The sequence below is a fragment of the Rhamphochromis longiceps genome, linkage group LG16 (genome assembly GCF_057381845.1).
Source record: "Rhamphochromis longiceps isolate RC_006_pf linkage group LG16, R_longiceps_female_GT1.1, whole genome shotgun sequence".
In the NCBI taxonomy this organism is placed as follows: Eukaryota; Metazoa; Chordata; class Actinopteri; order Cichliformes; family Cichlidae; genus Rhamphochromis; species Rhamphochromis longiceps.
This window is the reverse complement of record NC_140572.1, coordinates 7197564-7225424: the sequence shown is the minus strand read 5'-3', so window position 1 is coordinate 7225424 and position 27861 is coordinate 7197564. Positions and strand designations below refer to the sequence as shown.

The window sequence follows — 27861 nt, the reverse complement described above, 5'->3', positions numbered from 1 at the left end:
AATATAGTTTAGCACCTCAAAGGTGAAGCAGCTGGTACTTTTTTTAACAGTGAATTTCCAGGCCGGTACAGCAGAACACTCAGGTGTCGTGTGAGCCACATGCAACAAAAAAGAAAAAAGCATTTTGCTATTATAAATAAATCAAGAACTATTTCTGGACCTCAACCATACAGCTGAGGTCCAGTGGTAGCTATAATTAACACAGCAATTCACTGTAAATGTATAGAAGACCAAGAAGTACCCTGCATTTTCTGTTCAGATGATGTGCCTCTATCGCTCTGGTATTTTATATCATTACTCTCACTCACTGCACCAGGAGCAGGGTGCTACCCGAGGACGAGATGGACAGCAGCAGCTGAATATCTCCTCTCTCGCTCAGTGTGCCTCTCTCGAAAGTGGTGGTGACCCTCCATTCTCTTATGAACTGGATGCTTGCTGCTTGGTCCTCATTGCCAACATCACTGCCACTAAAACAAAACAACAACTTGAGTGAGCTCACTTTTCCAGTTACCCCAAGAGATATCTACCCATGGTATATACAGGATCTGATGAGGACAGATAAAAATATTCTAGGCCTTATATTTCAGTTCCAAGTTCTGATTTTTTTTTACTTTTTTTAAAATTTTGGATATTTCTTGCTTGTCCCCATAGAGTGAAATATATTGCTCCTGAGAAGAATGAAAAACAAAATATAGTTATTAAATATAGTTTCTTATTGATTTTCTAAATCTAACAACAAACAACTGTTTTAATAGTTGCAGTTTCTTTTGGAAGCGTGTGCACTATTTAAATTTCAGATTTTATGGTGCATCGAAGATAATTATGATTCTGCCATCCCAGTGCCAAAGACACCCAAGGAGGTGGCTATGTGATGCATAGTCATTGGACAAAAACGACTGATGACCAGTGAAACCAGAACACAACAGCTGCAAGACAGACAGCTACAACACAAACACTGCCAAGGGTCAATGATAAACCACCAGCACCTAGGATAAGTATGAAGCCCAGTGAGGTAAGAGCTTAAAATTAAACTAGATGGTCAGTCATAGAGGGACTTTGCCAAAAAGATGCAGGTGATATCACAAATAATAACCTATCAAAATGTATAAATGATGATATATATACCCTACTTTTTCTAGCTCTATAAGACACATGCAATAAGCTGGTTGGTTCTTGTAAGCAAGAGCTGGACTGATTTAATAATAAAATTTTTATTCTTTTTTGATGATTGAACAGTCAATATTAGCATCATTGTTGTGAAGACACTCACTGACCACCTGTTCAACTGCTCATTAACACAAATGTCTAATTAGCCGTTCACGTGGTAGTAACAAGTACTGAGACATATAGACATGGTAGAAACGACCTGCTGAAATACAAAGAGAGCATCAGAATTAAGAAGAAAGGTGCCAGATAGGCTGATCTGTGTATTTCAGAAACTGTGATCTACTGGGATTTCCCCACACAACCATTCAGGGTCCATAGAGAATGGTCTAAAACAGAGAAGATATGTAGTGAGCTGCAGTTTTCTGTGAAAAAATGTCTCTCTAATGCCAGACGTTAAAGAGTAACGCTCAGTCTGCTTCAAACTGATAAAAAGGTAGTAGTACCTCAATTACCAGTCTTTATAATCAAATTATGCATAAGAGCATCTCTGAACACACAGTGCCTTCAAGCAGCTGGACTAAAACAGCAGAAGACTACATCGGGTGGAGCTCCTGTGAGCGAAGAACAGGAAGGGGAGGCTACATTTTGCAGAGGCTCACCAAAGCAAGACAAAAGAAGAATGGAAAAATATTGTCCGATGAGCCTCAATTTCTGGTGTATTAGAATTTGGTTTAAAGAACATGAAAACATGTCTCCATCCTGCCTTAAATAGATAGTTCAGGCTGACACACTTTGGGCCCCCTACCTGAGTGTTGCTGCTGACCATGTCCATCTTGATGTTTCGCGCAGGATAATGTGTCTTTTCACAAAACTCAGATAATCTCAAATTGGTTTCTTGAATATTGCAGTATGCTCACTGTACTCAAATGGCCTCCACATTCACCAGATCTCAGTCCATCGGAGCTCCTTCGAATGTGGTGGAACTGCAGATTTGCATCATGGATCCACAGCTGACAAATCTGCAGCAGCTGTGTGATGCTGTGATGTTAATATTGACAAAACCTCTGCGGAATTTTTCAGCACCTTGTTGAATCAATGCCACAAAGAATTAAGACAGTTTTGAAGACCTAAGTTGATCCAACCCAGTACCTGTAAAATGTACCAGCTTTCAAACACACTTCTGCGGGAATTGCAGTGGCTGGCACATACTCAAAATAAAGTGAGGACACTGGTCTGTTATTCTGCACTGTGTATTTATGAAATGTTTAGTGCTGTCTACACTATTTATTGGTATTTTGGTGAAAGGGCTTTATTTTGAGTTGACATGCCCACCACAATAAAATCTGCTTTTAATGAAACATGTACAGTCTGACAATATGAGAAGCTATAGACCAAAGTCACCTCTGCGTGAGCTTTAATAACAATGACACATCTGTTGAAACATTTGCATCATTAAATAAACAAATCAGCATAGGTATGAGAAAAGTGAAAGAGTATGCAAAGCACATGAGTCCATGTCTCTAAATTTTCCTAATTTTATTATATATACAGGGAGTGCAGAATTATTAGGCAAATGAGTATTTTGTCCACATCATCCTCTTCATGCATGTTGTCTTACTCCAAGCTGTATAGGCTGGAAAGCCTACTACCAATTAAGCATATTAGGTGATGTGCATCTCTGTAATGAGAAGGGGTGTGGTCTAATGACATCAACACCCTATATCAGGTGTGCATAATTATTAGGCAACGTCCTTTCCTTTGGCAAAATGGGTCAAAAGAAGGACTTGACAGGCACAGAAAAGTCAAAAATAGTGAGATATCTTGCAGAGGGATGCAGCAGTCTCAAAATTGCAAAGCTTCTGAAGCGTGATCATCGAACAATCAAGCGTTTCATTAGTGATGGCCAAATGAAGCTTTCCGAAGCACTGAAGCTTGTATTGAAAAACGGTTCATTACTCGAAGCTTTTCAACACAGTCCTCTCCGGTGACATCTGGTGGTGAAAATTTTGAAGAGCAGCTTGAATCTGCAAAATAAAACGGACTGCTCAATTATCACTGCTCACTCAAGAGTGGAGTTCTCTCTGATATTGGGCCACCGTTCCGTTGCTTTGAACATGTAATTGGTTTTGTTTTCTCGATTGGGGGGCTGAAAAAAATGTAATGCGTATCTGCGTAATACATTTTGATCAATAAACTTTCCCTATTTAAACATGCACTATGGTGTGGCCTTTCTTTGCTCATAACTCCTTGATGTTGGTAAATACAATAAGTGAGCAATATATATAATATACATATGAGAATGCACAGCACATTATGGAGTATGCCCCTGCTGTGAAGTCCTGCCTCCATCTACTTGTCGTTTAATCACTGGACAGCTGGACAGGTTCATACAAAATATTAGATGAGGCCAATTCCTATACATATTTTTGACCTAGGGGTGGGATTGATTGTGAACTGGAAAGGGAAAATGCTTAGGGAGCTGAGTACGGCTGCATCGTTACTGATTTGTAGAATCATTTTGATTCGATACAGGATCCGATTCAATTTGATTGGAATCTGGAAAGTTTTGCCTCAGTCAGAAATATTACAATTCTGATCATTTAACAGTATATATCCATAATTTCGTATCTATTAAAAGAAAGCTGACACATGTGAGACTTAATTAGAGATGTAAACAGAGAGTTATGAAACCTGCAGCTGCAGAAGCCAGCGAAAAAAAAGAGGCAAACACAGCGCGGACCCGACGACACATCAAAATCTGACTCTGACGCGTCGGGTCCGCGCTCTGTGTTCACGTTTGTATGCAGAATCCGTAAACCTGCTCCCAGTTACTGTTTTAGCTGTATGGTGTTTGACGACATGTTGTGAGGTTTAACCTGAGATGCTGGCGTTTCAGGCATAATAACGTTAATTTACAAATCGACACGGGATTTTAATGAATCAATATCACTTTATTCAATTTAGCATGGATTGTAATCAGAAAAGCGATAATCAAAACCCACCCCTAATCAAGAACTTGCAAAGTAAAAACATGATCTATGTCAGGTAGCCCTTTTGTTATTTACATTTAAAAAGAGGATTAGTGTTACTGTGCGCTGGCTGAGTCTGTTTCTTTTCTTAGAAATAGTTTCTCCTGCCCTGGAGAAAATCCACTTGCATGGAACAGAAGAGGCTGTGGAGTGCAGGAACTACACTGCAAGCTGGTAGATATGCAGGTATTCCTGGGTCCTGCAGACTATCACCTAAAAACAATAAACAAAATGATTTTCTAAACTGTAGCAATGTAATGTACGTATAGTGTCAAATACATTGTTGTAGTCTTCATTAGCTTTAATTCACATGGAAGTGTTCCTAAAGTCATATGCTGTAATGATATTTACATTATGAAAACATGATTTTGGACATTTCAAGTTTTTCACTTCGGCAGATAAAATGAATTGAGCAAAATCAACTCAAAATATTCCCACACGCCAGAACGTCCTCTCTTCCTCGCTGGCTCCATATCTGTCAGTGGAATGATCACCTCTTCGCTCTCTGTCACCATCAACACACTCCACGAATCCCGTGGATGATTCACTTCCTTATATCCGTTTGAATCAGGTACCGAAGCAGTTACGTGCGTAATGAAGCTTCGGACGTCACTGGTCACGTGACTTTTGCCAAACGAAGCAAGCCTCGACACAGTGCTTCTGAACCAGTGTGTTGTTTTTTTCGACACACGCTCCGGAGCGTCAGCTTCAAGCGGGCCATCACTACGTTTCATTCAAAATAGTCAACAGGGTCGCAAGAAGCGTGTGGAAAAACCAAGGCGCAAAATAACTGCCCATGAACTGAGAAAAGTCAAGCGTGCAGCTGCCAAGATGCCACTTGCCACCAGTTTGGCCATATTTCAGAGCTGCAACATCACTGGAGTGCCCAAAAGCACAAGGTGTGCAATACTCAGAGACATGGCCAAGGTAAGAAAGGCTGAAAGACGACCACCACTGAACAAGACACACAAGCTGAAACGTCAAGACTGGGCCAAGAAATATCTCAAGACTGGTTTTTCTAAGGTTTTATGGACTGATGAAATGAGAGTGAGTCTTGATGGGCCCGTGGCTGGATTGGTAAAGGGCAGAGAGCTCCAGTCCGACTCAGATGCCAGCAAGGTGGAGGTGGATGGAGTCAAGCTCAACTCCCAGTCCTACTGCCAGTTTCTGGAAGACACCTTCTTCAAGCAGTGGTACAGGAAGAAGTCTGCATCCTTCAAGAAAAACATGATTTTCATGCAGGACAATGCTCCATCACATGCGTCCAAGTACTCCACAGCGTGGCTGGCAAGAAAGGGTATAAAAGAAGAAAAACTAATGACATGGCCACCTTGTTCACCTGATCTGAACCCCATTGAGAACCTGTGGTCCATCATCAAATGTGAGATTTACAAGGAGGGAAAACAGTACACCTCTCTGAACAGTGTCTGGGAGGCTGTGGTTGCTGCTGCACGCAATGTTGATGGTGAACAGATCAAAACACTGACAGAATCCATGGATGGCAGGCTTTTGAGTGTCCTTGCAAAGAAAGGTGGCTATATAGTTTTTGAATGTCAGAAATGTATATTTGTGAATGTGGAGATGTTATATTGGTGTCACTGGTAAAAATAAATAATTGAAATGGGAATATATTTGTTTTTTGTTAAGTTGCCTAATAATTCTGCACTATAATAGTCACCTGTACACACAGATATCCCCCTAAAATAGCTAAAACTAAAAACAAACTAAGAACTACTTCCAAAAACATTCAGCTTTGATATTAATGAGTTTTTTGGGTTCATTGAGAACATGGTTGTTGTTCAATAATAAAATTATTCCTCAAAAATACAACTTTCCTAATAATTCTGCACTCCCTGTATATCCAGAGGTTAAAGCAGGACAGAACGATCCAGAATGACATTCCAGCTTTTCCGCTTAATGCATAATCAAATAGGTGAGTTAAATTTCAGTGTGCTGCAGCCTGGTGTTGTTTCCAGTTGAAGGCATGGAAAATGTAGTCAGTAAATTACAAGCAAACATTATCCCACTGTCTTGCTGACACTGTCAACACAATATAATGCCTGTTATTCATTCAAGGTGCAGGTGAACATAAAGTTGGGATTGTGGAACTTCAACATATAGTGAACATAAAGAGAGCAACTGTGCTTAAAGTGCCGTCTCCCAGGGAAGAAAAAAAAATAGTGATGGCCACCAGTGCTACTTCCTAGTAGATGCGCCTATGGAGTAAATTAGAAAATGCTATGTTATTTTCAAAAAAGCTGACTTCTGACCTTGAGGTTGAGGTCATTGAGATTCAAACTCACAGGGATTTTTAGTAGCTGGACCTATGGTATGAATTTCAAAATCCTATGTCGCCTCATTCTCAAGTTCTTGCATTTACAAACTTGGGTGTCCAGGCTGCCTGCCCCCCTGGCAGAGTGACAATAATACCGCATGAGCTATTGGCTGAGGGGTAAAAACATCTGAGAGTCAGAGAAAGACGTCAGTAAGTCAATGAGAGGACAGGAGAGGAATTTATATATCCAAAAATATATATACCAGCTTCTAAAGTGCGGCATCCCTGAAAAAGCTAGAAAACCACTGGGATAAATAAATGTAAAATCTGCCACGACAGTAGATTTAATATCTTCTTACATGTTGATAAATTGTGCTGTCTAAATCTATAAAGAGTAAAAGTAAAATTCAGAGTCAACAGAGCACGGGTCAGCAGATCACAGCATGCTCACAAATAAAACACATTTACGGGAACAAAGAATATAAATTATTGTTAGAAGTTATTCTTTTTCACATGCTGTACTCCTTCACCTGATCTAAGGGTTTAACTCCTAAGTACAGCTCGTGTCTAGTGAATATGAAGTGTCTGTGTTTATTTTTAGATTTTACTACATTTGCAAATACTTTCCATTGTGCAGGTCATGTTGGACTTCACTGCAATTAAATTGGTCAAGACTTACCATACAGAAAAGCATCTTACTGCTCTTTGGTTTCGCTCCAAGAAAGACTATTTAGTCTCTTTTGAAGAACAGATTAGAATAAAAACAAGTGAAGAAGTGCAGAGCTGGGTGAATTAGAAAAAAGTGGAATTACTACTTCTGGTGACACTTTCAGGACTTGTTATAGCAGTATTTGCAAACTCGTGGAATGACTAATGCTTTAAATCACCTCAATGTGACCTCAGCGCTACAGATATCCAAACATTTATTTAAATGTCCGAGCCAAAAAGATAATCAAGTCAAACCATGGCAAGAAATTTGGGAGTCAGTTGAGGTCAGATGTCAAATTAAACCAATGGAAGAGGAATGGAAACCCTATAACATAGACTGGCTTTGGTTTCTGTTGGTTTTAATTTTTCTGTTTCAGTTGTGACAACCCTGCCATGCAGTCCTTACACAACTGTGTCTTTTCCTCTTAATCAGGCACTGTGTGCTGCCTACATTTTATACCTGGTCCCTTCTTCTCTTTCTGAATCCCTCTGCCTTCCTACACTTTGGCTGTCTCTTCACTGTACTTCTGTAGGTGCTCGTCATCGTCCCTGAAAAGCTTCAGGGACCACAAGCTCGTGTGACGCATTCTGCCCCCTAAAGGACTAAAAAAAGAAAACGTCCAGTCACACTCACAGCATTCAATATGGTTCACAGATGTCTCTGGAAAAAGCAGATTCAAAAGAGTCGCCAGAAAGAAATACTCATTCATGACACAATGCAATTCACCTGAAACAAATAAAAAGACTTTATTTCAGTGATTATTAACAAGGACTGAAAGGAAGAGGGCACACTGTGATTCTACCCTCCCCTCTGCATGTTTCAGTCGTCATCAACCATAATCGCTTGAACATTCTGCTGCAGGCACCAAGTTTGAAGAGAATACTGGACTGTTCACACAGAGAGGCAATTAAAAACCACCGCAGCCAGTTCGGTAATACTGCAAGGCCACCATGGGCTAGACTCACACGTAGCTCAAGAATAAGTCCATGTAGAGTTCCAAGGCAGATACGTTGCTGACCTCTGTGTTTTGTTCAAAGGAAAACCGTGCAGAAATTTCATTTTAAATAATTTGAGTCTCTTTGTTGTTCAACGTCCTTCTGGAAAGGTAATGTTTTTTTTTTGTTCTCAGTTCAGATGACTTTTGTAAAATAAATTATTACAGAAGTACATAAAGTTCTGGCAGCGGTCTGTCCATGTCAGTTTCACAAGGAAGAGGAGAGGGCCATCCATCAACTGACCTTACCCCCATCCTCATTTTCATATCTGGAGGCAAAAATAAGAGAGAAGGGGCACACTCCTAATGAACGTTTTCAAAGTCATCATCTCACACGCAGCCGTGACATCATCCACTCAAGACCCTGGCACAACCTACAGGTTAAAAAAGAAAGAAAGACATTGGTGGAAGAGAGTGGGAGAGAAAAACAAAGAGAAAAGCATTAAGATAAAAAATTTTATACCGTACAAGAACAAAAGTTTAAGGGAAACTAATTGCTAATACTCTGGGCCTGTTACTGGTGTTATTTAGTAAAAGAATATGAAAAAATATTTAAAGTAATCACAAAATACTAAGTCTGCTAAATTTCACCCTTAATAAGCATCTCTTATTTTGCACCTGATGTGGCTCTGTGGTAGGTGTTGCTAGGAGTATTCAAGTGCATAACTGGCATGAACTGAAAAGAACTGAGCACCAGCGCCAAAGCTTTGGCTCTGTCCTATAAGTCATCATTAAGCCCCCATCCCAAATCTTTACAGCCAAGTCACACATATCGTGGCGATCGTGGCTCAAGAGTTGGGAGTTCGTCTTGTAATCGGAAGGTTGCTGGTTCGAGCCCCGGCTCAGACAGTCTCGGTCGCTGTGTCCTTGGGCAAGACACTTCACCCGTTGCCTACTGGTGGTGGTCAGAGGGCCCGGTGGCGCCAGTGTCCGGCAGCCTCGCCTGTCAGTGCGCCCCAGGGTGGCTGTGGCTACAATGTAGCTGCCATCACCAGTGTTTGAATGTGCGTGTGAATGGGTGGATGACTGGATATGTAAAGCGCTTTGGAGTCCTTAGGGACTAGTAAAGCGCAATACAAATACAGGCCACTTACATATTTCCGCAATAATACTGGTATCTTGATAAAACAGATGTTTTGTGTATTATTATAGGTAGCTAATTTATTTTATACAGTTGGCTGATGGGTTTGTAGTCTTTCATCAAATTTGTACACAGAGATCTTTCCATAATTAACATGATGAAAGCTCTAGGGTGCACAAAAGCCTCTGCATGTTTTTTCAGTAGTACATATACGCGGTTCTGCTACAGCTCGGCTTTAACTTTCTATTATCAGATCTGTGACACTATATTAATACGTTTGCCAGCAGTTAAAGGGACTTATTGCTGCAATTTATAAATACCTGCCGTGTCAAACAGCATGCAGGGAAAAGGAAATAGAAAAAAGAAGGACCACTGAGTGCATTTATGCACAAAACAGTAACTTCGTTAACGTACAAATGGGTTGAGGCTTGAAGCTAAATAATGTTTTGTGTCCTCCAAAAAGACACTGTTAGGCTTCCTGAGCTGTCAGATTTATCCACATACAGCCCCCAGCTATTTCTAACTGAAGAGAAACATATTGATTCTACTTTAGCTGACTCTCATTGATCTGAATTGCTGTTTCTGGAGAGAATCACATGCATGAAAGCTGCGCTTGTAATACTGTGGCTGGTACATTATTTGCTTCCTCATTGGGTCTGCTTTGTTTATGACTGGCTAATTTGTGCAGCTTTTGGTAGAAGGAGAGTCATTTCTCAAATGAACAGGCTGCCTCTTTGTTAATAAATGAGAGCAATGTTAGTAGATCACCCTCACAACTTTCCACTCCCTCCAGTGCAATTTGGAGATTTTAGCTTCATGTTAATTTGCCCTGCTTAGTAAGTCTGACCCTTCATCACATTTTCCCTGCATAAAAGCAAATACTATATAATTATTTAATGCATACGTAAATTAAATTTTCCTCATATAACAAGTTTATATCCTCACCCCTCTCCTGTGAGGGCACAACAGGCCTGGATGTGCCACTGGTGGTCTTTGACGGAGGTAAGCTGGAGGCTCTGGGAGATCTCAGCCACAGACATGCATCCTTTCACATCCTGCTTATTGGCAAAGATCAACAGTCCTGCCTTTCTCAAGTCCTGGAGGCCAGAGAAGAAACATCAACAGAGAAGCCAAGATAAGGAAACATTTGTTTGCTTTATGTGTATTTTTAACACTGTGATGAGTTAACAGTACAGACAAAATCTCATTTACTGAAAAATGACTGATAGCATCAACTCAGAAAGACATTTCATATTCAGTGTACATACAATGAACCAGAAAACAATAATATTGCTACACACTTAAGTATATTTTCAGTAATATTTGAAATTTAAAAATGAAGCACCTTGAGATCAAGTTAATTTCTACTAGATTCTGACATGTGACAGAGCCTCATAAATAATGACTGCTGCATGGGACACATGGTTTCCATTATTTCATACAACAATCCATTAATGTTAATTTGAATATATCTAATAAAATTACGTTATAATTATAAGGATCTTTGTCACTTTTTAAACGGTACTCACTTCATGTGCTAGCATTCTGTAGAGTTCTTCTTTGGTTACTGAGATCCTTTCTCTATCCGTGCTGTCAACCACCACAATTACAAACTAGTCGTAGAAGAAAGGGAGAAATAATGGACAAGTAATTAAATAACAACCCCTGCCAAACCACAGGCACAGTCATACATAACAGCACTGTAAGGGGAAGTTTTCAGAGTTTTCTTTCATTTAGTCAGAGTGAACATAATCTCATACCTCTGTGTTTGTGTAGTATGTATTCCACGATGACCTAAGAGACTCCTGGCCTCCGATGTCCCACATCAAAAAATGAGTGTTGTTGACGACTATCTCCTCCACATTGCTCCCAATTGTTGGGGATGTGTGTACCACCTCATTCATTGAACTATTAACATAAAAACAATCTTTAGGTTCTGTTGACAAGCAACATTTACAGAATAGCCACGACTATTTTTAATAAATTATATGACTTGAGGAAAAAAAAAAGGAAATATAAAGACGCTTACTGTACAAGTCAGATTTGGATACTTACAACTGATAAAGAATTGTGGTCTTGCCAGCATTGTCCAGGCCCACAATAATAACCTTGTGCTCTGAAAGGCAAAAAGACAAAGAAATCACAGACTAACAGGGACATCAATATCTGGGTTTAATTGCTAAGGACTAACTGATGTATGGCTCTTATGTAAACAAAGTGGTTGCTTCAAAAAGATGTCTGAATTGAGAGAATCAAACAATGAACTTTTTACTAATCCATACCGTCCTTTGGTACAAATTGTGTAGCTTCACACATCTAGCATCAGTGGGACATTGTGATGCTGCGAACAGTGTACCTTCACAGCTACAGATGAGTTAGTGGGCGGTTTAAAGCAAGCTTGTAGAGTCAGGCTGCAGCCATCAGCGGCTGTGGATATAACATACAGACGTATCTTTCTAATGCACAAAAAAGCTTTAGTGAAAAAGATAAACAAGAAGTGACAGCTGGGATCGATTTCCATCTTGCTGCTGATACAAACAGAAGGCAAGAAGTCCAATAGCAGACACAAGCATAAGTCAAAGGTAAGGTTTTAACTTTAGCCTAGAGTGAAGGAACAAAGCGCTGATTATTATTTTCTTAAAAAAAAAAAAAAAAAAAAATTATGAAAAAAATGATGTTCCAATATTGCTGGTTGGTATAAGAGTACATTTGGTATACTGGTCATAATTTCTTGAATAACAGGAATTTTTCAATTTCTATTATCTAGATGTATGGCTTAACTAGAGCCTGACCAGTAGTATTTGCTGATATACTGGTACCAGTATTTATAATGGCCAATAAACGACAAAAAAAAAAAAGTAAAGAAGGGACAAGAGAAACATCATTCAACCGTGTTATGAGTGTTGATGTGAGGGCTGCAACAAGTAGTAAACTAAAAATATTTGAATATTTAAATAGAGTTTTATAAAACCATGTAAATGTTTATTAGGAACAACAACATACTACAGCACGTCCTTGGGCCAGTATCAACTGCACTGTCTGCCATAACTGCACTAAATAGTAATGTGGCCCTAGAATGAAGGACAGAACAAGGGTAAATGTAAGGTGAATAAGATTATTATAATAAGTAAGTGAATAAGAAGAAAACTGGGGCAGAGACTTTAAAAAGCATGACGGCACAGAAAAATGTTGAATACAGACTGGGTAAAGCTTTCACATTTTTACATTATTATGAATATTATTGTGAAAGTTGTTCTAGAATTTGTCGATGCAGTTTTCTGCAGAATAATGAACCTCTGTTCATTTTTACTTCTGAGAAACTCACTGCTCTACTCAGTTAAGTTACTGGCCTGTCACCAGTTAACCTAGTTAGTTACCTAATAAAATCCTCCAGTTGTTTCTTTTTTAGTAATGCTTACTTTTATGAAACATTTGATGTCTTCTATGTTCTATTATTAATAAAATATGAAGTCATGAGATTTGCAAATCATTTTCTATTTACATTTTACAAAATTAAGTAACTTATCTCTATAAGAGAGCGAGATGAGGACTGAGGAGGAACAAAGACTGGTTGATGTCATTAGAAAAAAAACTAGTACATGACAGAAAAAGCATGCACTACCTTCTATTTGTATTAAGCTGAGCTTAACAGACTTATCTTCGTGTTTTGTTTATAGAAAAACTTGCGTCACAGGACAAATACACAAAGCCTGCATTAAGTCTCTCTTTCCTATGACTGTCTCCGGCGACAGTCATAGCAAAGAGATGAAGTACTGTTGAAATATGGGGAAAGCCAAAAACTGCACTTCCTCCACTTCCGTAACATTGATTCATTAGTGTTGAATTCTCTCGCAGCTGCTCTATTCCCATGTTGTTGCAGTATATTGATAACTAACCTCGTATTGTGGATGAATAATATCAATAGTTCTCCTGACTGAAGTTTGGCCCGTGTATAGCATCCTGCTATGCGATTTCATTTGTCCCTGACCACCAGAATCCCTCACGTTAACTTTTATCGAGTGGAAAAAAAGTTGGCGTTCATCCTCCAGCTTCACTGTGCTAATGTTATGCTAACATAGCTGTGTCGCTAGCAATCACGTAGCACAACATTATATACCAGGTAGTCCAACTTCAGTAACCCTGCAAACACCACTGCTGTTTAGTTTTCTGTCTGCATTTATGTTGGAAGTGGTAGCAGAGCTGTACGTTTGAATTAGTTTCAAAAATCTCTCAGTCAGAACATGGTATGTCATGTTTAGGTGGAAACTAGCGAGCTAACTTCCTGTTAACTTCTAACTCCGTTAAATTTAATAAATTCTGTTTTCATGGATGCCTGGATGTTAAACTTAATTGTTACACCTGGTAAAGCAGCATCGCTGATGATTTAATTAAAGATGAAAGAATTTAGACCGTTTTTAACTCTTAGTGTTCGTTTGACTTTGGGACCTGAAATGGACGGAGTTTTGGACCCAGACTACTCCGCGAAGCTCCTCACTACGGCAGCCGTAATGCTCTGACAATCCATCAAGCAGTGCAGCTTAACAAAGTTGTACTAAAACATTTTTTAACAGATTTCTGCACGCCAAAATCGGTTCGAGGTCAGTAAGCACAACCAGAATTCATACATAAGGCGCACTCTCGATTTTTGAGAAAATTAAAGGATTTTAAGTGTGCCTTATAGTGTGGGAAATACCTTATACAGAAGAAAAGAATATATCGTGATATATATCGTTACCGCACGTGCTTCAAATTATACTGTGATATGGATTTTAGGCCATATCGCCCAGCCCTACTGCAGCTCTTCCAACTACAGCATTATCTGTACAAGCTAGTCAAGTTCGAAAACCCTGTTATAGTTTTGTTTATGTAAATGTAGATGGAAAACCCAACCTGTGTTACTCTGAATAAACTGCTATCATGAGATAAAACAGCCACTTAAAAGCTATAACATTTCATTTAAACTGGATACATAGACAAATATCAGCCTGTCGGTTGAGACCTATTGGCTCTTAAGTTTTAAATACTCCTATGCCTTTTAGCACATATGATCTATAATCTGTTATGCTGAAGAACACAGAACATAAAAAGCGTTCATTTGCTTACACTAGAGAAGGTGAAAATAATTTGTGTGCTCTGGAATATTTTTTGGAAGACAGCGAAGAAAGGAATGCCTATTATATCATATTATTGTATCTAGATCTATTACCACACTCGGTTTTTGCATGGATCCCCAAACTAACCTTTGACAAAACAACTTGTAATTCAAGGAAATCATAAAAAGTCCATAATCAGTGTGTAATCATGTACAGCTAAGCCTTCAGCTAACAAAACTAAACCTCAAAACTGAGGAAGCGAAAACTTTTGCAAACAGATCTGTGCAAGGTGAAAAATGAGCTTTATATGTGCATTCTACCACACACAAAAATGTCATGTCATGTCAACATGCCATGTATGTTAATGTGCTTCTGTTCTTCCACTGGGTTGTCTCAGTCAGCTGGGTAAATGGTAAGACTTCTGAGATTTGGAAGCGCAGCTCTGAGGCTACATCCAGGGATGACAATAAAAGCTTTTCAGGCTTCAGGGACAGGATGGGTACAAGAAAATAAGAGCATAATTTAGAATTGAACAAATGGCAAATGTCTGGTCCTGTGACTCAGATGCATTATTATAGTATTGTCTGGCCACAAAACAGCTTATATGCATCTTAACATTACTCCTACATGTTTCTGGCCGTCAGGCAGGTAATTAAAACACTACTCCTTACAGGGATTACTTTTTTGTGTAGGGGAGACCGGGGATAGTTGTAACGTGGGTCAGTTGTAACACTTCCAATTTCTCCAATCAGGGCTAAGTTTCAAATGATGTGACTCATCCTGTGCATGCCCAATTCAGTTCTGCTATCACATGTGAAAAATCAGCACATTTGTCAAACACAGACAATTTAACACGAAAAAAAGTAATTTGTATGCCAAAAAGTTTTTCTACTTTATTTCAATTTCTAATAGCATTATTTGCTTTTCAGTTAAACTCATCAAACTTAAATTGTGTTATTTGTATGTCTATGGGGATATATTCTGTGTAGGTCTTTAGTGCTAATGTTTTAGCCGTTGGCTGTAATGTTAGCTAGTTCATGGCTATAGGAGTCTGGGTCAGTTGTAACAGCAACAGTCTGGGTTAGTTGTAACAATAATGCAGATGTTACAACTTACCACACTATTACTTTAACTTATATTAAACAAGTTGGGGCAACGACATCAGCAGAGAGAGGTTCACTGGTCGCATTTATATATGCGGTTAATGCCATTGGCAACACAATTCCTCCACTGTTTGTGTTCCCACACATACATTATGCAGACCACTGTGTCAGAGATGGACCAGTAGGAAGTACTGGTAGTGGAAATAAATCAGGATGGGTGCAAGAAACAGATTTCCTCATCTTTCTGAAGCACTTTGCAAACCACACCAAGGTAAGCCATGATAAAAAGTAATGGAATTGCGATGCTGGTGAACAACTACATTTTTTCAGCTTCATTGTTATGTTCAAAATTGGTGCAAGAGTTGTAGGTTATGATGCCCACTCAGCCAATGAGGCCAACCTCGAGGAAGACCAACCAAAATTAATGAAATATTCAGTTGCAGAAAATTCCATAACTTGTCTTTTTTGGGGGGGTTGGAATATGTTCAAAAGCTAGATTTCTGCATTCTGTCACACACACACAGAGCTACATAAATGGCTCTAAGTGCATTCATGTGTTGAATAAACAAAGATTACATGTTTTGTTAGTACCCTTATTTCATTGTGTTACATTTCACCCCAGGATATGTTACAACTAACCCAGACTATGGGGTTAATTGTAACATTTCACTCTTTGTGTTTGAGACCATACCATGCAATGGGTATTGGGAAATTGTGCTGCAGAGAAAATAGCTGCACTATTTTATAGCCGAGACATGCAAATACTTTGCATTACATTTTGAATCCACTACCTTAAAAGAGCTCCAATTTACAGACAGAAATGTCAAAAATGTTACAACTATCCCCGGTCTCCCCTACATGACGACATTCTCTAACACATCAGTGTAAAGTCTCCCATATGTGTTGAGTTAACTTGAGTTAGAGTGAAGCTAGGTGACTGCAAAGACCTGTTTTATGTTATGATTCACATTATTTTCATACACATTAAAGTATTTAATGATCCTTTGTGCCCCTACAGAAGAGACCACACCCATCTGGTTAGACCTGTTTTATCGCAGGATAAGTGTGATCACTCAGAACATATGTATTTGCTGTGATCCTTCCCTCTAAGTGGACAAGCGAACCCACACAACTCACCAACGAAACGGTTCCCAACAGAGCTGCTGGATCCCCTTACTCTAGGTGTCAAGGGTTCAGATTCTTCCTTTAATTTGTCACCTATCAGAAAACTCCTGACACTAATCTGATAAGATTAAGTAATCACACTGGCAGTACAAAGTCAGTGTGATTCAGTCTAAAGTCAATCGCCTTGTTAACTGGAGAATTTTGCTGATGTAGCTGACTTCTGTGTGCTCTGTTGGTGTAGCCATCTCCAGTCTCAATGCCGGTGTCAACCCGGACTGAACACAGCATCACACTGTACCTCGGGGTTCAGGTTACAGAGGTTTCGCAAGGACCTGTTTACGGATTCAAGATCACTAGCCAGGAATCTACTTGGTTTTGCCTATCTGCGCTCTAGAACCCGAGAGCATAAATAATCTAACACAAAGTTAATTCAGAAATGGAGCGCCATGTTCGCAGAAAAACTATCATCTTTGCCGGTCCATTGGTGAAATGCTGACCATATCGTTAAATATAAACGGTAAACCATGAGGTAACTTTTAAATTCACCGACAATACCAATAATGAAACAGTAAACGTCCCGTTAGGGACAGAAACTGGTTACACGGCTAATTATGAGAGAATAGACCAGCGGGCCTTCTCTGACCACGGAGCCCCCTTAGCTCCTACACCTTCGACAGTTTCATGATGAATGCCGCAGCACCATTCTTACCTTGGTGGTTAAAAAGCCTCCATAACTTTGTAAATAGTATTCCCATGGCTGACGGTGATGAATTTCGATGCCAGCTTGTAATAGTTCGATGTACCTTAGCTAGCCAGCCTTGTTGTTCAGTCCTGCCAACTTCAACTAGCTAGCTAACTTGCTAACTACAACGACGATGACCTGTCAAAGCATTCAAATACAACTGCCATACTTATATGAACTGACTTCTACTCTACATGACCTACGAGGTGAAAATGTAGGTCCGACGACTGATTTACTGTATGAAACAAAACCGAAAACGCTTAACACTGTCACTTGCTAGTTCGTATCAGCTGGCTGTTGTGAAGTACCCTGCGCTGTCAATCTTGCGCATGCGTGTCTAGTATCTTATGGAGCGCTATAAGGAAGGAAAAGCATTTATTATATTATATTATATGATATGAAAACTTCATACACAACAGGTTTAATAATTATTAAAAACAGTAACAGGTAAATTATTTTTTATGAATATTTCTATAAGCAAAAAACAAAAACACCCCACTGGTATCCATACAACAGCATAACAGCAGTTTATTTCATTACAGTTGTAAAATGACAGTGCACACAAATTCTAATCAATGCATCATTCTCTCACAGGCAGTATTCAAATCTTTTAAATCACTGCTTATGCTCCACTGTTTTGAAACTACAACAATAAAAGCTACTGTGTAAGGAAAATAAGAATGGAAGCCTGCTCGTCAAACTTCCCTCTCCAGAATCACAGCACAATGAGATCTCTGGTCTATGACCTGAAATAAAACTGAGCTTTTCAATATCTAAATATTAAAATACAATATACAAGGATGTCATGTAAAAGGTAATGCTATTTAATCCCATATTAGCTGGTAGCGTACATATAAATTGAAAGATGGGGGAGAACTGGCTGCTCAACATTTCCATAAAAGTAGCATGTAAATGACACTATTAACAAAGGCAGTGCAGTCCTGCCCAAGTGCTTTTAGACAGCTTCTTACTTATCAGTAGTCTTTAATAAAACTCAAGGAGAATACACAGAAAAGCTGTAAATGACAATATAGAAGAGGTGCATGTTAAATTGCTACTCAAGGAAAGTGTTTAGTGTTACTTTATTTTATAAAACCTTTTACTAATATATTTCTTTGTCTGATGGTTGGAGGGTGTAAGCAAGGCTTTTATATAAAATGACATAAATGGAATGTAATTTATTGTTCTGGAAATTGAACCTTACACAAATTAAAATTTCTTTCCTTTGATTATTTTTCAGTGTATTATATATGGAAGCCCTCAATATAAATCACTCACAAAAACCCAAAGTCTTGCTTATTCCATGTCCTACGAAACCCATGACAGACAACAGCAGTTAATTGACGCATGGCATGTGAGAAATGCGCTGTTGTGACCATTTTAAAGACTTCTGTGCTGGAAAAACAGCTTCTTTTTTTTTTTTCAAGAAACAAAATCATAAAATCACAAAAATAACATAACTCTCAGAATCACACTCCCATCAGGGGTGAGAACATAAACGCTACACTTCTAGGTCTAATTGACCTCTCATTCCTGAGGTTGTGGAGCTTTGAAATGTATTAGTATCTGCATGATTTTTCTCCTTTTCTGTCATATGATTTATGACAAAAACAGCGTTTAAAAAGAAAGGGAACGGGAAGCTACTGCATGAACCCTGAATTAGCCATTCATGTCACTTTAAAACAATAGTTGTAAAACTCAGGATTCTGGAGCAAGCTTTACAGGACTTATCACACACATCAAGGACAGCGGCACATTAAAGATGCATTAAACTCTCCTTCTACCATCTCCTGGACCCGTGCAAACAAGTTCTGCGCTGATCATCACTGCTGGATGCTGTCTGGCACTGGCCTGAGTCAGATGGTCCCTGTAATTACAGTCCTACCTGCATGCTACAGTAACAGCTGAGACAGCGGGAATGGTCCAGAAGGGCCTAGTTTACTTCACTCACATGTCATACTGGTGACATATTCAAAAAATGTCCAACTTTCCCTCTTAAATATAACTTTACTGATCTTGTGCTACTTTCATATCCAGTACCTTGTTCACATCAAAGCAAGAGCAGGATTCTTATTTTTGGGTTCAAATGCTCATTTGTCAGGAGCCAAGGCCAAAGTAGATATGAGGTACTACACAAAATAAAAGGTGGTTTCAGTCCTCGTGAATGTAAGAGATTTATCATGTAATAGCAAACTTTCCCCTTGTGTTCACGGTGGTCGCTTGAAGAGACACAGGCCTATACTTTGTTAACAGCAGGCCACAGCTCAGAGCCGGTGCCTGGAGTCCTGGCTATAGCCTCCCGGGGATCCTCGGTTACGGTGGGGCTTATAAGAGTCCTGGTAGGGGTCCTGGTAGTCCTCCTCCACCAGAGGAGAGTGGTCCCTGCTGTGCTGTGAGCCTGAGGAGAGACGGTTGCGATTCTTCCGTGCCCGCTCGTTATGGCAGTTCTCATCGGCAGGCACTAGACTGCGACGTTCAACGGGCGAATGGTCTGTCGTCGTGTGGTTGCTGTTCCGGTTTCTTTGGGCCTGTTTGAGAGAAGTAATGCTGATTTCAAACTGCGTTTTGCTTTGTTAACACTCGAACAGAATCAACATAACTATGCATTTTTAATATGTTTGCATTAGAGTCCAACAGATTTATCAGTGGGCTGGTATTATCGGTCCATATCAGATATTTGATGATTGAAAAATCCAAGAAGTAAAGATGGGAGAAACACCCTTCAACACTTCAATAGTTAGTGCTGAGATTTTATAGTTTGTCCACCAGAGGGCACTTTGCAACTAATCTGAATGGAGCCAGACAGAGTGTAAACGAGTAAATAAAAAAATAAAATCATATCAAATAAAATTGTTTGTTACTCATGGTTATTTTGAGTCTTCTTCATTGGTGTCCCCGTGAAATATATCACTGTAGATACCAAAAGGTTGATTCTGTTCATCTGGACGTAGCGTTTTCAATGGGGCAAACGTTTCGTCATTCATCCAAGTGACTTCTTCTTCTTGATCAATGGTCATGAGAATTTGCATATTAATGATTAAGGAACTGACCTCACAGCCTACTGTTCATTAAGTGGTCTAGGTTCTGTTTTTGTGCAAATGTACTGTTTAATGATGATGTGGAAACAAAAGCCAAATGACTCACCTACGTTCAAAAAACACTAGAATCTGTGTAAAAAACATGCCAGCTGCTCTGGAGTCATGAATCAAAGTTTAAAGTATTTGGCTCCAACTTGAAGCAGATTGCCTAAAGGCTAGAGAGTACTGCAGAGATGAGAGTCTACAGGCAAGGTAAAGGCTCTGGTAGAGGTTCTTTGCAGTTTATGGACATCATATCTGCTAATAAGGTGGATATAAGATAATATTCATATCTGTATTTCAGTGCCATCAGTGAGTCATCTCATCCAAAATCAGTGCCAACATACAGCTAAACTCAAAGAATTATCATCAGACAATAAGAACGAGGAGTTCTGACCCCCACAGAGCCCTGATCCCATAGCCTTGGATTATATTACACAGAAGAATGAAGCCGATTCTTGGAACAAAAACAAACTACCTGCCAAGTACTCGGAAAAATACGTACACCTAGGAGGTCAGTTTGTCCTAAACACAAGTGTGATGTTTCACATGCACTTTTTCACAGAACTTTAAGTTCTTTTACAACTTTAGTTATTAAAGGTTCTATAGTTTCTTCACTTACAGTATTGAGGAAGTTACAATTACAATAGATTAAAATGTAAAAAGTTTTAAAATAGTGTTAAACCCCATTTCACTGTTAAACCATCTTGTAAGTAGGTACCAAAAATTATATTTACTTTATTTCACTATACCCTAACTACTACTAACCTTTAGGTGCCTGGGCTATACTGGGGATTTGGGTAGATAATGGACTCATCTGTTGTCCACTAAAACCTGCTGTGGATATTTTTCCAGCATTGAAAATGTGACAACAAACCATTATAACTCACTCTAAGCATTCAAGGCTTCTGATCTACATCAGTAAAGGAGCTGCAAGCTTTTTACTTTAAAGACAGCAGGAGGGCCTTTGTTTCTCGAAAGATTTTAGTGTGGCTTTCATCTTGTTGCTAGAACATTTTACTGCTAATACCATGCACCTCAGCTATGGCTTTAGGGCATAGTGCATTATCAAACGCTGAGTATTCACACACTGAAATGATCCAAATTTCCTTCTATCCGGCAGGTTGGTAAATCGAAGTCATACATGACTGAAATCTGGGATTCTGTAAAACAACAATGAGAAGAAAAGAAACCCGGGACAGTTTTTTGCTCTTTAACTTCAGAAATTCACCTGAATGGCAGCAGGATACGGGGAGAGAGCAGTGGAGCCCAGATTGCGTCCCAGGAGGGGGTTGAGCGGCATGGAAAGCGAAGTGTGCGTCGCACGCCAGTACGCCTCCAGGTACTCTGCCAGGTGTTCACAAGCATCTTCAAGCTGGTTCTCATCCAAAATAATATCAAACATCTCCTAAGGTTGGAAAAGAAGAGAGGAAGGTGTAATCTGCTGCTGCATTTGGATTTCTTTTCACCACTTGTGATTACATCATGAAACCTAACTTAAGGGAAGCAACAGCTTCTAAGTTAATTTAAAAAAAAAAAGGGGTGATGATTACTCACAGAAGGACACTGTGCTAGTTTCTCTGCTGCAACAAGCTGCACATTCAAATGTTTGCTTTGAGACTTCCCTCTTGATTTGATCAGCCTCTGCAAGACCTGTGGGTGACACAAAAACAGTCTAAAAATTAAGAAACTAGAAGACGAGTCGTAGCAGGCCCATGGAAATTGGACTCTGTTACATGTAGGTTTGTGACAAGAGATTCTTTTCTAGAAAATCCAGCCAACACAAGCAATGGCACGCCTGTCACTGCTCCAAACTCACATTACAGTCAAGACTATGACTTTCTCTCACTGCCTGAAGGGTTTCTTGGTATTTCACAGCTTACACTGACACTTGGCATGTTGTCAAGTACAACACAATAAAGTTTTTTGTCATTGTTTTTAAATAATATCAGTTTAAAAAAAATTAACATAATATATAGTATCCTGTTAGGCTAATGTAATTAAGTAACTTAAGCTTTTAATCTCACCTTAGGCGAGGACACCTTAACATGGACGATAATGGGTGCTAATGAAGTCTTGATGAGCTGCGCTGGGTGGTTAATGGTGTCAGCATCCAAAACCACCAGCTGTAAAGACCTGGCCAGCTCAAAGATCCTCTCTATTTCACTCTGGACCTCAGCTACAAAAAGTAAAGAATGTACGGCAGAGCAAATATGAATAAGAAACAATATGCAACATATTTACGCTCCACATCACCTATAAGACATGCGCATCATTGAGTGAGTTTCCTGTAGCTTTACCAAGGCTGGAGCGGGTGTTGGATCTCTCAATGATGGCCCTCTTACTGGGGTTGTTTAGTACTGACCTCTTGGCCAACGATATGTCAGCTGTTACCCTCGTGATGGATATCCTGGAACAAAAACTGTACGCGTCACACAGAGCACGGCCAGCACCTCGATGCAGTATATGACAGACTCTGCTTCGCTTTCACTGCTCACCTCCCATCGAACCTGTGCTTCAGGAAGTCAAACAGCGCTTTCTGCATCATGTCGGTGACCTGCAGCAATGGGGAGCGCAGAAGGCGGCGCAAACAACATGGACATGGGGAAAAGAGGAAGAAGAGAAGAATAGATTAAAACATTAATCTAATTAAAGGCAGGGGGAATAGGGAAGGCTGTCAAACTTGTTACTGTCACGGTCCCCGAGTCTTGCACCTCCCTGAGCCTGGTTCTCCGGGAGGTTTCTTCCTGTTAAAAGGGAGTTTTTCCTTCCTTTCCCACAGACACCAAGCGCTTGCAGATAGGGGGCGTTGTTTGATTGTTGGAGTTTTCTCTGTCTTATTGTAGGGTTTTGCCTTACAATATAAAGCACCTTTCTGTGTTCGCCTGTCTTGTCTTCTTGTCCTCCTCTGTGCCAAGTAAATTCTATTACCCTGTTCTGTTGTGTCCCACTTCCTGTTTTATTTTGGTAATGGTTGTCCTCTGCATCTTGCAGTGAGTGTTACTTCCCCTGTCTCATATGCTATTGTCTTCAGCTGTGTTTAGAGCTGCACCTGTTTCCTGGTCATGCACCACTTCTCGTCTATATATTATGTCAGTCTCCTCTTGTCCTATTTTACATTGTTTGCATAGTTGTGTGTTCTCTAGCATTGTTTTCCATGTCCTATAACTACCCTGCACTGCTATTTAAAGCACTTTGAGTGATCAAGCAGAGTAGAAAAGTGCTATATAAGAATCAGGCTATTTACCATTTGCTAACCAGTAGTTAATCTCTGAACTTCAGCATTAAAAGGCTCGCTTTAAGTTTAACTTCAGCATCCACTTGTCTGCCTTTGAGTCTGCAAAATTATCCACTACCCACACAGCACACCCAATGGCAGTACCAAGCAAGCAAAAGGTGGCTATAGAGGCTCATAACATGAGCAATTTTATGCAGCTATGGAGCAGAGCAGGCAGTAAAAGAAGCTAGCCCCCCATTATTCATTCTGATGGTCAGTCTCTGGCTGAGCCACATTTTTACATTACACACTTGACCAAGCTATAGTCTACCCTGTGAAAAGCTTTTTTTTTTTCCCATCCTGGCTGATGAACGTGGGTCACATTAAATAAAGCGATCAAAAGCTTCAGTGAGCGATGTCGCAAAGACGAGTGCACAGGTGATAAATTTGGGGCAATCCCTCGGTGTAGCTTTGAATATATAGGCTTGGCTGGTGAACATGCTTGCAGCTCTGAGGCCTTGAACTGAAACAGAAGTTTAAGTTCACAAAGTTACCCTCAAAGACATACACTTATACTTCCCAAGGTCTTTGACTCAGAAAAGAAATACATGGATTCGTGAATAAAATCAGGCAAAGGCGACTATTCGATTGTGCCAGTTGTCGCTCTAAATTGGTCAAAGTACACTGACAGTCACATTGGGTTGACAGGGGCTTCATGGCCATTGGGCTGTAACACAAAGCAGTTGTAAGGAATAAATAGTCCTATTAAAATGTCAAAATACATAAATGCTCTACTCACATTTGAGGTTCTTATTTAAATTTACTTAAAGGGACAGGTGAGGAAAAAGAAACATTTTCCGTAGTGCTCTTTATCCATCTATATTACCACTTTTGAAGATATTTAGTCTCCCCTAAAGACTATGAAGTGTACATATGCCATGACGAGAGGTCACACTTGTGTAACTGTGTAAGCTGTTCCATAGTTTTGGAGCTGAGGTGCTGAGGTGTGAGTCCCCCTTTAGATGGGTGCCAAGAAAATCCTTATCTGTGGACCTTAAAAACTGGTTTGGAGAATAGGGGTGAAGTAGATCAACAACACAGAGCCTCACCTCATTTAATAATGGGGTGATATGGGAAGATTTATGAGAGTGAGTTAAAAGCCTTGCAGTAGCATTTCGGGGAGATGTGAGGTCATTAATAGATGCTTTAGACAGACATGAAAACAGTGCATTACAATAATACAAGTTGCCTGTATTTTATGTCACAGTAGTAGATAGTAGACAAGAAAGTTGGCTGTGAACGAGGGGCAATGACACATAGGAAATGGGCGGAATCAAACCCAGACCTCTGCCGTGCATATGGATCACTTACTCAACCAAATGAGTTTTAATTTTTTAAAGGAATTTTCAAAGTGCATCTTTTTGTGCAACAGTACAACTGCACAGAGCTTCATGCAACCTTGAAATATTGCATGTGACACCTATTAATTACCACGTGATTACATGTTAACTCTGTGGCACTGGCAAAATAAATAAATAAATAATATTATTGCTCACACATAAAAAAAACAAAAAAAACCTGTAGGGTACTGCATGAACAGATAAACTACAGGTTTGGGACATGAAAAGTATCTCAAGGCATGGTACACATTATTTTATGTTTCTAATTTCAAGCGATGCTCCACTTTTTCAGACTGATGCAGTTTAACCAGAAGGTTGTTACCACGGCAACACCAGGATGGGAGACAAGGACTGTGATTCCATGACAACTGACTTCAGCACTCCCACCTTCCACAGCATCCTTGGCCTCCTTTATGCTTTGCACTGTCGTTCCAACCAATTATCAACGAGCAGTTTGGATTTGGATGCTGTTACCCCGGGAACGCTCATCGCAGAATGAATTAACTGGGATTGAAATTCAGTAACTTACAACATGATGTAATATTCATGTAAGGCATGAGTCTGCATGGCCCATATGGACGCATGTTAAGGCAACTCGCCCTGCTGAGTTCTTTATCCAATAGATTTAAATTCCCGTTCCTGTCCAATAAAGATTGCAGACATGGTCTGAGGTAATACTTGGTTGCCTTCTTTGTTCATTCTGACTGATGAAGACACACTGCTGTCGAAATGTCAGCCTGATTGCACAATTAAAAGCTGTGAATTCATCAGCATGCTCCAGCCCCTTCTGTCCTTTCAAAGTTTGCTCACACTGGGAAGCACCCAATACAGTATTCTGCTGTAAAACGAATGTCACGCCACAGTCTTAGATTAAGGATGTCCTCACTAAGTAACAGTGAATTTGAATGAAGAGCACTATCAGACTTGTTATTTCCAAAGTGTTACTTGTTTTTAATAGGATCCCATAAGGATACTGAAGAATCTGCGTCTAGAACAAAGGACTTCTGAGTGGTCTCTTTCACCAGGACTAGTGAATTCATCCTTCATGATAAAAACGACTCATTTATTTGTTCATCTTTTGTGGAGGAAAAAAAAGGCAGAGTCAGCCTGCTGGAGGAGCAGCAGTCTTTCTTACCTCATAACCTTTCAGGGAGGGTCCCACCAGGACAACTGGCCTCATGGAGGGAACCACGTCATATGGCGGAACATGCTCAGCCTGGAGGTCCAGAAACACAGAGATAAAGTCAAGCTCTAATATTTTTAGCATTTGTTTCCTAAAGTCTGAAAGCAACCCAGAACTCTCCCAGTGTGTCTGAGTGTAAGTGGAGAAATGCTTTAACCAGTGCCAGCACCAATCCAGAGAAAGATGTTGAAATCAAAGATTTTAAACAACTTCTGCTTCGTCAAAACTGTGAATTAAAGATTAAATAGTAGTAAACACTGATGATGCAAAACCTGCTCTGAAGTTCACAACCTTAACTGGATGGTTGGGAATTTTTCCTTCCCACTGTTGGGTTTTTCTCTCTATGTATTATTGTAGGGTCTACCTTACAATATAAAGCACCTTAAGGTGACTGTTGTTGTGATTTGGTGCTGTAAAAAAAAAAGAGAAAAAAAGGAAGAAGAAGGTAGAAACTGATAAACTAACATATTATAATTAATACGATTAAATGACTAAGAATGCGGTGAATCAATTTAATGGTCGTATTAATTGTTTATGTAAACAAGGGAAGATCAAGATAAAAGAAAATATAAGATAAAAGACAAAGAACAGAGAGAACAGTGTCTGTAACGAGGAGGCGTCCTCTTCATTTGAGATGCAGTCAAGCAATTTCTTCCACTTTTTTAAGAAAGTCTTGGATCTTATGCAGGAGTGGTTGGTGTGTATTTGATCACACTGTCTCCAGCATGGCCGATGTGACTGGCATCATTTGCTCATAGCATAAGGTTCCAACACACTTTAATGTTAAATAAAAAGTTTGCCAAAATTACAGAGTAATCTCCACCGTCCATATATGTACGCAATGTATAGATCTGGTCTTTTGTTTTAAAGGGACACAAAGCCTTTTTCTAATAACTGACAGTTCACCTTTAATTACATAAATAAGCAAATAAGCTGTCACACTCACCACTTTCTGTTTCTGCTTTCCTGAAAAAGAAGAGAAATGTGTAGTAAGTGCACACATTTCTATCAGCTATGTTAAAGCCTTATTTTACTACAAAAGGTTAAAAAAAGATGCTCCTACTGATACACAGATATAACTGCAAAGCAGAAGACAAGACCATCCCTTGTGAATCTAACAGTAGCATTTGCTATTATAAATAACCGGATCTGTGCAACCAACCTGCAGAGTTTGGGTTTGGTTTGAACGTTCCTGACACCATCTCTCCCAGACTGGAGGAGGAATTCCCACTGGATTTACTGCTGGATGGATAACACCGGATAGAAAGAGCAGTGTTACTGTAAAAGCTAATGGGATGATTTCATCTGTCACCACCACCGCCCACGAATAAACTCACTATCTCCTACAGTCATAAACTGCATATTATACTATGTTCTTGGATTTAAATAACATCAAAGAACTGGTGAATCAGTGATGTGTCTGTAAAGTAAGGCAGACTTCTACTGAAAGATATAAATACATACAAGACAAAAGCGATTGCATTAATCAACGACTGGCGTGCAGTTTGTCGATTGTTCTTTCACTGTAAATATATATGACCTAAATATGTCATCATTTTTCTTTCTGTACTATTGTGATTACATGGCTTTGTGATAGAAATCACAAAGTACCTCACAGTGACAAGTGCTTTTTTTGTATTTTATGGTAACTGCGAAAGGATAATAGTACTCAGCACCATTAATCGTCTCGGTGACTACAACCCAGCATCCCATCTGATGGAAAATT

The 27861-nt window shown here is 39.6% G+C and overlaps 2 protein-coding genes across 4 annotated transcripts in view; both read right to left on the bottom strand.

Annotated features, from left to right (window-relative positions):
• Positions 1 to 7853: 7853 nt before the first annotated feature.
• arl5a (ADP-ribosylation factor-like 5A) lies at positions 7854 to 17579 on the bottom strand. Its single transcript, XM_085384756.1, has 6 exons — positions 17226 to 17579; positions 11251 to 11311; positions 10956 to 11103; positions 10725 to 10808; positions 10141 to 10292; positions 7854 to 8488 (listed from the first exon to the last, which is right to left on the bottom strand). The coding sequence occupies exons 1-6, from the start codon at positions 17269 to 17271 to the stop codon at positions 8440 to 8442; spliced, it is 540 nt and encodes a 179-aa protein (XP_085240882.1). The 5' UTR covers positions 17272 to 17579; the 3' UTR covers positions 7854 to 8439.
• Positions 17580 to 17687: 108 nt separating this feature from the next.
• Positions 17688 to 27861, bottom strand: part of cacnb4a (calcium channel, voltage-dependent, beta 4a subunit) — a 34050-nt gene continuing 23876 nt past the window's right edge. The window contains exons 7-15 of one of the 3 annotated variants that reach the window (XM_085383868.1): positions 27298 to 27377; positions 27082 to 27101; positions 26088 to 26168; positions 22834 to 22892; positions 22636 to 22745; positions 22363 to 22514; positions 21893 to 21988; positions 21567 to 21743; positions 17688 to 19786 (exon numbers count right to left, since the gene is read on the bottom strand). In XM_085383868.1, coding sequence (XP_085239994.1) covers positions 19523 to 19786; positions 21567 to 21743; positions 21893 to 21988; positions 22363 to 22514; positions 22636 to 22745; positions 22834 to 22892; positions 26088 to 26168; positions 27082 to 27101; positions 27298 to 27377 — 1039 coding nt within the window. In that variant the 3' untranslated portion in view covers positions 17688 to 19522. The remainder of the gene's footprint in view (positions 19787 to 21566; positions 21744 to 21892; positions 21989 to 22362; positions 22515 to 22635; positions 22746 to 22833; positions 22893 to 26087; positions 26169 to 27081; positions 27102 to 27297; positions 27378 to 27861) is intronic. The other 2 variants (XM_085383869.1, XM_085383870.1) reach the window with 2 other exon arrangements.